At 43.1% G+C, this 13,389-nt stretch overlaps 1 protein-coding gene across 3 annotated transcripts in view; it reads left to right on the top strand.

The window, feature by feature from the left end:
* The window catches only part of LOC139537624 (glutamate receptor 4-like), a 202,682-nt gene extending 192,865 nt beyond the window's left edge, over positions 1 to 9,817 (top strand). Inside the window, exons 14-16 of one of the 3 annotated variants that reach the window (XM_071339160.1) lie at positions 529 to 643; positions 3,515 to 3,652; positions 6,646 to 9,817. In XM_071339160.1, the coding sequence (XP_071195261.1) occupies positions 529 to 643; positions 3,515 to 3,652; positions 6,646 to 6,810 (418 nt within the window). In that variant the 3' untranslated portion in view covers positions 6,811 to 9,817. Of the gene's footprint in view, positions 1 to 528; positions 644 to 3,514; positions 3,961 to 6,645 lie in introns of all 3 variants that reach the window. The other 2 variants (XR_011667571.1, XM_071339159.1) reach the window with 2 other exon arrangements.
* Positions 9,818 to 13,389: the final 3,572 nt, after the last annotated feature.

Below are 13,389 nucleotides of genomic sequence, written 5' to 3'. Positions count from 1 at the left end.
ACTAAACACTACATTGTGCATGTCATACATGTATCTTATGCCAAAACAGGAAGTTGTCCTTTGATAACTTTCGTGCTCACTTGAAAAAGAGATGTACATCTCATTGTGACTTTCCTAGTTAATTAACGGATAAATGCATTTTAAATACATGTTTTTTTTGGTAATTGTTGACCTGGTACAAAATCCAGCCAATAGTTGAGGCTTCACAGTAATGGCCTTCGATTGGTTGTTGTGAGATAGGCCCCAGCAGTATGTGCCCGTTCCAGAAAGCGATGAAGCGGGGGCTCCATGTATATGTCTGTAGCGCTCAGCCCCTCAGGCGCCCCCTCCTCGACCACGAGCATAGAGACATGTAAACCAATGGGGCTCCTGTCTCCGTCACTTCCAGATGTTAAGTGCTCTGTATGGGCTCTTTCGGTTTCTGACTGAATAACATAAAATAACATGTCCTATGATGTTATTTATGTTATTTCCCCCTCCCCCCTGACCCTTCCCCGACCCCTCGACCTCACACGTGCGGTTTTGAAGAACGCCGGTAAACCTAGCCGTGTTGAAACTGAGTGAATCAGGCGTCTTAGACAAGCTGAAAAACAAATGGTGGTACGATAAGGGCGAGTGTGGACCCACGGCCTCAGGAAGTAAGGTCAGTCTCCTGCAAGTCCTGGGACCACACCTCCTCACTGACTGTTCTGATGTCCCACTGATGAACCCCACCCATCGCAGACAGACAGATAGAAAGACAGGTAGAAATGCAGACAGGTAGGCAGACAGGTAGGCAGGCAGATAGGGAGGCAGGCAGACAGGCAGGCTTGCTGACACACACACACAAAAATAGGACAGAGAGACTTAAAGCGTAGCCTGAGGGATACAACACATCACACAAGAAGGCATGCTCACAATTCAGTGGTAAGCAGCACATCAATGTACTGTACTCTACCATTCAAAATTTTGGGGTCACTTAGAAATGTCATTTTTGATCAGAAATACAGTGTAGACATTGTTAATGTTGTAAATTACTATTGTAGCTGGAAACGGCTGATTTCTTTATGGAATATCTACATAGGCGTACAGAGGCCCATTATCAGCAACCATTACTCCTGTTTTCCAATGGAATGTTGTGTTAGCTAATCCAAGTTTATAATTTTAAAAGGCTAATTGATCATTAGAAAACACTTTTGCAATTATGTTAGCACAGCTGAAAACTGTTGTCCTGATTGAAGAAGCAAAAAAAATGTCCTTCTTTAGACTAGTTGAGTGTCTGGAGAATCAGCATTTGTGGGTTCGATTACAGGCTCAAAATGGCCAGAAACAAGAACTTTCTTCTGAAACTCGTCAGTCTATTCTTGTTCTGAGAAATGAAGGCTGTTCCATGTGAGAAATTGCCAGGAAACTGAAGATCTCGTACAATGCTGTGTACTACTCCCTTCACAGAACAGCGCAAACTGGCTCTAACCAGAATAGAAAGAGGAGTGGGAGGCCCCAGTGCACAACTGAGCAAGAGGACAAGTACATTAGAGTGTCTAGTTTGAGAAACAGACGCCTCACAAGTCCTCAACTGGCAGATTCATTAAATAGTACCCGCAAAACACCAGTCTCAACGTCAACAGTGAAGAGGCAACTCCAGGATGTTGGCCTTCTAGGCAGAGTCCCAAAGAAAAAGCCATATCTCAGACTGGCTAATAAAAAGAAAAGATTAAGATGGGCAAAAGAACACAGACACTGGACAGAGGAAGATTGGAAAAAAGAGTTATGGACAGACGAATCTAAGTTTGAGGTGTTCGGATCACAAAGAAGAACATTTGTGAGACCCAGAAAAAAATGAAAAGATGCTGTAGGAGTGCTTGACACCATCTGTCAAGCATGGTGGAGGTAATGTGATGGTCTGGGGGTGCTTTGGTGGTGGTAAAGTTGGAGATTTGTACAGGGTAAAAGGGATCTTGAAGAAGGAAGGCTATCACTCCATTTTGCAACGCCATACCCTGTGGACGGCGCCTAATTGGAGCCAATTTCCTCCTACAACAGGGCATTGACCCAAAGCACAGCTCCAAACTATGCAATAAATATTTCGGGAAGAAGCAGTCAGCTGGTATTCTGTCTATAATGAAGTGGCCAGCACAGTCACCGGATCTCAACCCTATTGAGCTGTTGTGGGAGCGTATGGTACGTAAGAAGAGCCCATCAAGCCAATCCAACTTGTGGGAGGTGCTTCAGGAAGCATAGGGTGAAATCTCTTCAGGTTACCTCAACAAATTGACAACTAGAAGGTCTGCAAGGCTGTAATTGCTGCAAATGGAGGATTCTTTGACGAATGAAAAGTTTGAAGGACACTTATTTCAATTAAAAATCATTATTTATAACCTTGTCAACATCTTGCCTATATTTCCTATTCATTTTGCAACTCATTTCATGTATGTTTTCATGGAAAACAAGGACATTTCTAAGTGACCCCAAACTTTTTAACGGTAGTGTATGAAATGATGATACCTGCAGGATCACATTCATATGGTTGTCACCTGTATCTGTGCCACACTTAGTAGTGTATATTTAGTAGGGCACTTAGCAATGAATGTATTCAAGTTTTGCAGTTGTGATGTCCCAGCAGATTATTAGTATCATAGAATTAGAATGAGTAGAACAGGTTTGAAACCTATTATTTTTTTATGATTTATATGCCAGTCATTCCAGCCAACTGTAGATTGGATATAGCAAGTATAGCAGTTGGCCACTACTCAAGCATGTTAAGAGAACTCCCACCTCAACAAAGCAGCATGTAAACGCCTTAGCGGCAAAACAAGTCCTTGTCAAGTGTACAGTATTTTCTTGTCAAGTATAATTAAAAAGTAGCTCTCCAGTTTTGTTGGAATGTGCTCACACACACTCCCATCAGCAGCAGATCAGATGCATAACAAGACAAGGCAGTGTTTAGTGAAGTCTCTAACCTGAACAGATTCCTTTTGAAAAGAAACCATCCTACTTTGGGAGCAGGAAACCAACCTGCTCCAAAAGAGGAGATAAGAAATGTGAGAGAGCTGCTCTCGTGTGTCTTAAACCACAGCATCTAATTACAAAATGACAATAAGCAGAGATAACAGAGGGCTAGGGAGCTACTTGAGAGTTTAGACCGAGGAAAAACTGCCTGTTGACAATTGTTGACAGCTAGCAAACTAGAATAATTGTTTTCCTTTTTAATTGCTGTAAAAACATCATAGTCACGCTTTAGATTGATTTGAATGGTAATTTCATGATGATAACAGCTACAGCGCTAGCCACAGAGCTCATAGCTAGAGAAGGTGGACTGGAAAGTATGTCTGTGTGTGTGTGTGTGTGTGTGTGTGTGTTAGATTTGTTAACTTTGTATTTGTGTACTTGTGTTGTAATGTGTAATATAATTGCCTGGTATTTTATGTATGAGTATGTATGCGAGTCTGTGTTTTCATTTGTGTGTTCTCGGCACCCCACCACTGTCACGCCTCTGATTTCCTGTCTGCCCTGTGTCTCTCCTCCAACCCCCCAGGACAAATCGTCCCAGGCCCTGTCGTTGAGCAACGTGGCGGGGGTCTTCTATATCCTTGTGGGGGGCCTGGGTCTGGCCATGCTGGTGGCCCTCATCGAATTCTGCTACAAGTCCCGGAACGAGGCCAAGCGAATGAAGGTGGAGGCACCGATGTCTGAACACCACCACCACCACCTCCCCCACCACCTAACCCCTAGCAGCCCCCGCCCCAGCTGCTCCAGCCCCAGAACAAGCCCTCACCCCAGTCACAGTCCTGGCTATAGTCCTGGCCACACCCCCGGCCCCAGCCCTTCCCCAAGCACCCACAACTTAGCCACGTATAGTGAGGTTTTCGACGGGTATGGGAGCGATGATGGGAGCGATGGAGATATTATGATATAATGCCAGTATAGAAAAAGCCTCCTCCATCCCCCACCCACACCTCTAGGCCCCCCTCCTGTGGTACTGTAAGTTGAACCTCCCTTATTGGCCGCTAGCTAGCTTGCCATGCTGCTGATTGACTGTACAACCGGTGGCAATGCTTCCTTTACTTCCTCTGCCTTGTGATTCGCTCGTTTGTGGTCATGTGACGTACTCGTCTGTCTCTTGGCTTCCCGGCGGGGGCTTTAAGATGGCCGCCGTTTCTATTGTCTGTTTGGTTTGTTTGGCTGCAGACAATGTCTCATGCTGTTGACTGTGACTAGGGTTGCACACTTCTGGAAACTTTTCCAAAATTCCCACGTTTTAGAGAAATCCCGGTTGCAGGAATCCCTCCCTGTTTATTCCCCATTGATTCTGGGAATCTTCCAACCGGGATTTCTGGAAATCTAGGAATTTGGGATATTATTCTCATGTTTTCCAGAAATACCAGTTGGAGGATTTCCTGTTGGTGTATTCCCTCCTTACTTATTCACTTCGTGAATCCACCAACCTGGATTTCTGGGAATTTGGGGAAAGTTTCACAGATTTCCCAGGAATTCTCAGGTTTTCTCGAAATCCCCTCTCTGCTTATTTCCTTCTTATTCCAGGAATCCTCCAACCTTGATTGTTTGGGAAAGTTTCTGGAATTTCACAACCCTGACTATGACACACACAGGCACCTGCTAACATCGCACATAGCCATAGTGCCCTGTCTAAACCAGGGGCATCAGTTGGGTATGGCAGTCGCACAAACATTTTAAGTAGGCAAAAAAAGTTGACAAAAATCTTTCCTATCCTGATTTAAAATGCAACTGCTGTTTAACGTAACATCAGACTGGCTTTAGGACCATGCGGAGCATCGCTCGGAGAGCAGCTGCCAACCTGCGCCCTTTTCTCTCACTTTTAGAAAGCAGAGGACAGAGACAGTGGCAGCTTGCCAGTCAGCTGTTTAAACCTTATTGTAATCTGATAGCCAGGGGTTAATTGAATTGGGAATTTGGAGGTGGGGAATCCTTCCTTTTTGGTGACATTCAAAACCAAAAGCGATTTTATTGTTATTAAAATATAGGCTGTGATAACTGTCGGCCTAATTTATATTTACGTTCATTTGCCAAGTAGACTAGTGCAATTTTGGTTTCATGTATTGGTATGAACATAAACACAACTGAACAACTTTCTTTTTAGAGCATTTCCCCAAAACACATGTCCTGTTTTTGGCTTCAAAGAAAATAACAATTGTAGGCTATAACAAATGTTCTGTCATGCAGTGACAGAATTATAATTGATATAACTATTTTTACTTCTTGCTGTCGGCCTACTTCATCATAATCCTCTGCCTGCATCCCTATCTGTAGTCTTCCTGTCTCTGGTATAATACATTTCCACCTCTCACTTTATCAGTCTTGCTTGTCCATCTTCCTCAATTAAATTCTTACAGATCAATCTTGCAGGCAAAACGTCATTAAATATTGTTCAGTTATTTAGCTATAGTGTGGATGTAGGGCTGTTTTTGAAATACAATAATCACCCAGACAGTGCAACTACTGCGTGGGCAACACAATAATATCAGAGACAAGCTGGCCCGGGGAAAGATATGCGAGCCACCCCTTCGTTGTTCCAATCAATATTCTCAGAGCCGCCTTGTTGATACAAAACGTTTCAATATTCTCAGAGCCGCCTTGTTCATTGAAATAATGTTTCAATAGTTTCAGGCCCACCTTGTTGATGTTGGTGAGATGTTGGTTTTAATTTACAATGAATCCTACCGTTTATAAAAATCTGCGTACAAGTTATGATTTTTGTATATATTGTAGGCTACCTAACTATGGCCTAAAAATGTCTAACTGCCCAAATGTCTAATACCCCCCCCCCCCCCACACACACACACACACACACGTTGCCATACCCTAGGTTTAGCTGAACCAACGGCACTTTTCTAAAACAGACAATATAAGAAGGGAGAACCACAGGTTTTAATGAGAAAACAGCTCCAAGTACACGCTAAGTTAGATAAAGCAATATAACACCATACATTATTGGCGAGTTAAAGCCTAAAGTAAGTGGAAACTAACTGCCCCTCTAAGAGCTATATTGACTTGAGCGCCGATCTCTAAGATATTTCCCTCGGGTCCAACGATATTTGACTTGCAGATCTACAGTATGTGTCTGACGTGGTTATGTGTCTCCTGTTGGTGCTGTAGGCCCCCTCTCTCAGCCCTCTCTTCATTCCCTTTACTGTTGCTTGGTCAGCTGCCCTGTCATCCCTCGCCCACACATAAATCATCCAATGTCTAATAACCATAGTAGTCAATTGTAGTCTTGTATCAAATGTGCACATAAAGTGGCGTTAGAATGGCCATGATGGATGTCCTGTGATTCTCTGGTGTGACGTTAGATGTAGTTACTGTACTATATTCATCCCTGACATGATCCATCTTCATGATGCTTCCTGATCTTAGAATTGTTAGCGTAATTTTGTATGCCTAGATGAGCTGACATGTTTTTCTCTGTCCCTCTCTTCCCTTTTCTTTCTCACTCACTATTCCCTCTCTCTCTCTGTCCCCTTGCTTTCTCTCTCCCCCCCTCTTTCTTCCCCTCTCCCTCTATCTTTTCACCCCTCTCTTTTTCTTATATTTGTCTCTTCTCTTTCTCACTACCCCCATCTCCCCTCTCTCTGTCTCTATCCCCCCTTTCTCTTCCTGCCCCCCCCCCCCCCCCCCTTCCCTACCCAGCTGACCTTCACGGAGGCCATGAGGAACAAGGCACGCCTGTCGATCACAGGCAGTGTGGGGGAGAATGGGCGCGTCCTGACGCCCGACTGTCCCAAAGCGGTCCACTCGGGCCCCTCACTCCGCCAGAGCTCCGGCCTGGCCTTGGTCTCCTCTGAGCTCCCGTGAAAACCAAAAACCTTCCAAGTGCCTTAAAAACGACCAACCCACAACCACCATATACCACAAAGACACAGGACAAACACCACCCAAATCGGACACCACCACCAGTGTGTGGGCAGACAGGGACTAACTAACATTGTGGAAGTTTTTTTAAATAGCAGAAATTGGGACTTTGCAATTTGAGTATGTAGTGAATCTGTGGCCATTTTGGATGGAGTTCTGTGGAAAAGTACAATCTGGATTTTTACTGTGTGGCCAAGTGAGGGCTATTTGTAATCGAGCTGCCATTTTCGGGTGCAGAGGTGGAGATTGCATCTGAGATGTTCCACTGAAGACCCTGTGCCAACTTATCATTGCGATCACTGGCGAAGGAAGAGCAGGAGGAATTGAGAGTGAAGTGAAAATGAAAAATAATGGAAGACCAGAACACTTGAAACATGTAACTGTGGATCAGTGGGTTGCTGACTGAATTGGCAAACTGAATCACAATCAAGATTGTTTTTCAAATGTGGACAATTGTTACCAAACGAGAGCAGTGTTCAAAAGACAACTGTCAGACAACAATCTCACTGAATATCAATAACTGACATGTGGGGGAGTGTCTCCCGTTGTCATCATGGAGATAAAAACTATAATTATTAATAAACTACAATAACTCTATTGATAATACATATAAGATAAATAAACTGTGAAGATTTAGTAAATATGTATATTCTGTGAAGACGAAGCTAAAGAAAACAGATGTTCTGTACATAGAGGAGACTGTATAACATGCTTGCTTTTTAAACAGATGTAAATAGCTGATTCAGTAGTGGACAGAGGGCAGTTCTCTTTTTGTAACCATCTTTAAATAAATAATTCATCGCAATAATGGATAAGACGACGTTGTTGAAAAAGGAGAGACATTGAGACAGCGTTTATTCCTTCAACGTTCAGTTCAGAGCGTCATGTTCCATGGGCATAGTATCAACTCTGCCCATCTAGATACCTGTTCTCTACATATTAATATATTCAGCGATGAATGTTAATTAGTCCCATCCTCATCCTCTAGCATCATCCCCATCATCTTGCCCCACCCCATCCTCTAGCCACACCCCACACTGTGCAGTCATAGACCAGAAGTGGCTGATAGACCGAATTTTATGTTTAGATGCTTTACTTGCGTTTCCACTAGAAAACAAACAATAATTTTTGTGTCTTTTGATCTATTTTTTTGTAACGATCAATTACATTTAAAATTACTGTCCGTCTCCTGATTTTTCAATGTTTTTTCAATGTTCGCGGCTGTTGAACGTCTTATCTGGGTAGATATTTTAGATTATTGTGTATGGAGAGTATAATGCTTTTTTTAATGTGAAATGAGAAACGCAATTTTTTCCTCATTGCTATATTATTTCACGAGTCAAAGCTTATATAAACAGTATTTATTGAGTAAAAAAGAAGAAGAAGAAGAATATTTGTGTTATTGAGCCATGGTCAAAGCTTTGGCCCTCTTGGTCCCTAACACTGTGGATCCTCACTGTGGATCCTCAGTAGAAGAATCTATGGTCTACTTCCTCTCATTGAAGTTATTAGCGTGCAGTGGAGGTTTCAACACATGGCCAATGGAAGGACAATCTCTAGGCCCGTGGGCAGCAATAGGACACTGACTTTTACTGTGTCATCCTTTTGTCTCTTTCATTTTCAACTTTTTTGCCCCAAAACCTGTTTCTGCTATTGTTGTTGTCGGACAAATATGTGCAATGTTATCAATGTTTTCAATTGCTGCCTCTGTCTTTTGCCCTTACACACATTCACATACACGTCCAAATACATGTACTCGTAGTAGTGGTTGTAGCTTGTATGGCTGCCTGGGTGAACCCCCACTTCAGCCACCCCTGCACTAACTGTCATTTCTATTCAGACATTTGGAACAACACAAATAAATAATCATAACATTTAAACATATATTCAAAATAAGACTCATAAATATCAAAAAGAAGTAACAAAGACAAATAGAAACAAATTTGTGTTGATTTGGCACTCGAGCATCAATAAATTACCCATCCCCCAATACTGTCAACCAAGAGTCAAGACTAAACCAATTCACCTTGGTGGTATGCAGACTGGTTTTGTATTATTCTTAACCATTTCACACAAACCAGAAAAAAATGCAACAATATGTCTGTGGAACTATATGTTCACAGTATTATGAATGAATTGTGGTTTATTTGGTAGCATTTCATAGTGTGACTGATTTTACTAATTGCATTAGTACTGTACAAAGTTAGAGGTGCGCTATTTGATAGATTTCCCCGCTCCCCCTACCTCGTACTTCCAGTGGGGAGATCTGAGGTCAACCTACCCCCGCCCCCCTCCCCATCTCGTACTTCTGAGTGGGAGACCTTCCCAGGCCGTAGCCTGCCTAGCTCACAAACTAGAACCAGAGCGCCCACTCCGACAAGGTTAATTGACCCACAGTCCCACACAGTGACATGATATCATTGACGTAACGTGCAAATGAGCGATAGAAAACCGATCACGCAAATGTCACCATTACGATTTTTTTGGTGCCGCCCCCGGCAAGATGCCACCCTGGGCGACTACCGTATACCTAAATCCACCACTGTGTACACAACACGTACAGAGGCTGGTGGGAGGAGGTATAGGAGGACGGGCTCATTGTAATGGCTGAATGGAATCAATGAAACAGTATCAAACACATCAAACACATGGAAACCACATGATTGACTCTGTTCCATTGATTCCATTCCAGCCTGTCCTCCTATAGCTTCTCTCACCAGCCTCTTCTGGTACACGCACACACACACACATACACACACACACACACACACACACACACACACACACACACCGGATGGACCTTGTTGCTTTGAAAGAATAAACCAGCTAAAATATTTCAGGCCATGCGTTTTGGTTCTGCCATATGTCTGTAAAATTAAAATGGCATCCTATTTTGGTTTCAATTGTACATCTTTATTTTGATCATTTTTTAGTAAAAAGTTAATCCAAAGGCTTTGTCACTGTGTTTTTATTGTGGACGGGTGTGAGAGGGTTCTGTGTTAATTAATGAACTTATTTGAGTGTGTTAGGAGATATTTTTTTTTATATAGCCCACTCACAGGCTGGAATTCAATCAATTGCCTATTGTCAACTGTTGGGGAGAGTATTATATTTAAAAGGTGTATTTCTGAATCCTGAATGACGTTTTTACAATAATAATGCAATATGTTCCATTTACTTTAACTAATATTTGTGTTCAACTGGTAATAAGATGCACCCAGTCTAATGTAAAGGCTTTATGTAATTTCTAACCAATGTTTAATGATCACGCTCATGTCATGCTTACGTGAGCATTATAAGACACTAAAGCTGTCAAATCCACAAGCAGCTCCCGGCATTAAACCTAAAGCGGACATTACCATTGGTCGCATTAAGATAAATTCCATGCAGCCTTGATTACAAGTTCAAACACTGAAATGTGAGATGTAATCTAGACCTCTATTAGGATGATAGAAATCGTCATTATTTTGTTGAATCATTTTCAATTTGAGCGTCATTATTTCTATATATCCTTCACTTTCTCATTCTGAACCTCCAACGTGAGTGGGATGGGTGTGGCTTCCTGACAATGATCAAGAGCAGCTGCTCAGCGATTTGACAGCTCCAACGCAGTCACACCTCTGACAATGCCAAAACATAAGCTATGTAGGTGTTGACTATCTCCAGTTAACGCTTGATCTGATTGAATCTAGGCCTTAGGCCCCATACACACTCAAGTTGTTCAACTGATATAAAATGCATTTGGCTCATCAGTTATACAACGCATCACTAAATTATCTGTTGTATCAGTTTTGTATCACAAAAATATCAGTTGTATCACACCTATTGTGTCAAATGCATTGTGCAACCTGAGTGTGTACGGGGCCTGATATCCTCCTAACGTAGCAGTGGCTCAGCCGCGGACACTATGAACCGACCACAAACATGACAGATGGTCCAAGACAAGGTGCTGAAACCATCAGGTGAATGCTGCAGTGACCGAACAAAGCCTCATTTACATCTACGCAAAATGGCTACCCTTCATAGTTGCGACAAATTATAGGTTGAGTTCCCCTGCTCAGACGTTGCATGCATCAACTAGTGGTTGCGTGACACGTCATTGACTGTGTTATTGATTGACAGATTCCTATAGAATATGATGTGATTAGCTGATACATAAAAAATATATATCCAGGCATTGTAAAATGTGTGGCCCAGCATTGTCCTGGTCAGGGGAGGGTTTGGCCGGGCTAGGCCGTCATTGTAAATAAGAATTTGTTCTTAACTGACTTGCCTAGTTAAATAAATACATACAAAAGAAGAAATTAATAAAAAATATCTGGCCTGGGCAGAGGAACGAGCACACAGACTTTGGGGCTGCACAAAATGCAAGTATGCAGAATGGCCATTTTGCGTAGCTAATTGAGTTATTGTGTTGCATACGGTATAAGACCAACCCTGCTCATGTTCAGCCTTGACCTTCCACTCCATTTTACGGTCAAACCTTGGTCGTGCTCGCACTAAAACACTGTGTACAGCTCTACTATAGCTACTAGCGATGTAAACAGGGACGCGGAGCAGGCTGCGGTGGCTGTAGGCAGCTGAGGAACTCAACGTGTGGAGCCAAGGGGACTGGACGTTTGCTGTAAGACAGAAGTGACAACATACACTACATGACCAAAAGTATGTGGACACCTGCTCATCGAACATCTCATTCCAAAATCATGGGAATTTATATGGAGTTGGACCCCCTTTGCCTCTACTCTTCTGGGAAGACTTTCCATTAGATATTGGAACATTGCTGCGGCGATATGATTCGGTCGGGCACTGATGTTGGGCGATTAGGCCTAGCTCGCAGTCAGCACTCCAATTCATCCCAAAGGTGTTTGATAGGGTTGAGGTCAGGGCTCTGTGCAGGCCAGTCAAGTTCTTCCACACTGATCTCAACAAACCATTTCTGTATAGACCTCTCTTTGTGCATGGGGCCATTGTCATGCTGAAACAGGAAAACCCAAACCTTCCCCAAACTGTTGCCACAAAGTTGGAAGCACAGAATCATCTAGGATGTCATTGTATGCTGTAGCATTAAGAATTCCCTTCACTGGAACTAAGGGACCTAGCCCGAACCATGAAAAACAGCACCAGACCATTATTCCTCCTCCACCAAACTTTACAGTTGCCACTATGCATTCGGGCAGGTAGCGTTCTCCTGGTATCCAACAAACCCAGATTTGTCTGTGGGACTGTCAGTTGGTGAAGCATGATTCATCACTCCAGAGTACGTGTTTCCACAGCTTGAGTCCAATGGCAGCGAGCTTTACACCAATCCAGCCAATGCTTGGCATCGCTCATGGTGATCTTAGGCTTGTGTGTGGCTGCTCGGCCATGGAAAACCATTTCATGAAGCTCCTGACGAATAGTTATTCTGCTGACGTTGCTTCCAGAGGCAGTTTGGAACTCAGTAGTGGTTGTTACAAAAGAGGACAGATGATTTTTACACGCTAAGTGCTTCAGCCCTCGGCAGTCCCGTTCTGTGAGCTTGTGTGACCTACCACATCACGGCTGAGCCGTTGTTGCTCCTAGATGTTTCCACTTCACAATAACAGCTCTTACAGTTGACTGGGGCAGCTCTAGCAGGGCAGAGAAAAGGTAGCATCCTACTGTATGACGGTGCCACGTTGAAAGTCACTGAGCTCTTCAGTAAGGCCATTCCACTGCCAATGTTTGTCTATGGAGATTGCATGGCTGTGTGCTTGATTTTATACACCTGTCAGCAACGGGTGTGGCTGAAATAGCCGAATCCACTCATTTGAAGGGTTGTCCACATACTTTTATATATAGTGTATGTCAAAAAGGGGAGACAGCAGGGTTCTGACCTTCAGGGGAATACAACATAAGATCAGCCAAATCGAGCTGCCCAACCTTGGTCACATCCTCACTGAGAGTCAACACGAGTAGGGAAAAGGGAGGGATATAGGAGGGATGCTGTAGGCAGACATTGATTTGGCAGGGATGAGTCCTTGGTGTATAAAAAGGCTGTGACCCCAACCAGGTGTCTGATATCATGTTGTAGCTAGGTAGATATTTGTTGAAATTCATCATTAGTTCATCCTCTTTGTGGAGGATGACCCCATAGTAAAGTCATTAAATACAAAGTGAACGAGAGTGACCCGGCTCTACTTATTTGCTTACCTGTGAACCATTGACACCGCCCCGGTTAGTGGGGAGTAAGGCAGCACAACAGTTAACACACACAGGGAACTTTATTTACACACACTGAGGAAGATGAACATGGAGATCCACTGGGCACACACTGGTTGAATCAACGTTGTTTCCATGGCATTTCAATGAAATAACGTTGAACCAACGTGAAATGGACGTTGACTCGACCTCTGTGCCCAGGGGGATGTACATGGTAATGGTTTTGTAATACAGAAATTAAGGCAATAATTAATATACACATTGAAAATACATTTTACAATCGGCATTGTTTGAATTTACAACTTAAATTACTGAACAGAACAAGTAATTAGATTATTGCCG

This window comes from Salvelinus alpinus, chromosome 13 (genome assembly GCF_045679555.1).
Source record: "Salvelinus alpinus chromosome 13, SLU_Salpinus.1, whole genome shotgun sequence".
Classification (NCBI taxonomy): domain Eukaryota; kingdom Metazoa; phylum Chordata; class Actinopteri; order Salmoniformes; family Salmonidae; genus Salvelinus; species Salvelinus alpinus.
This window is presented reverse-complemented; position numbering and strand designations above follow the sequence as displayed.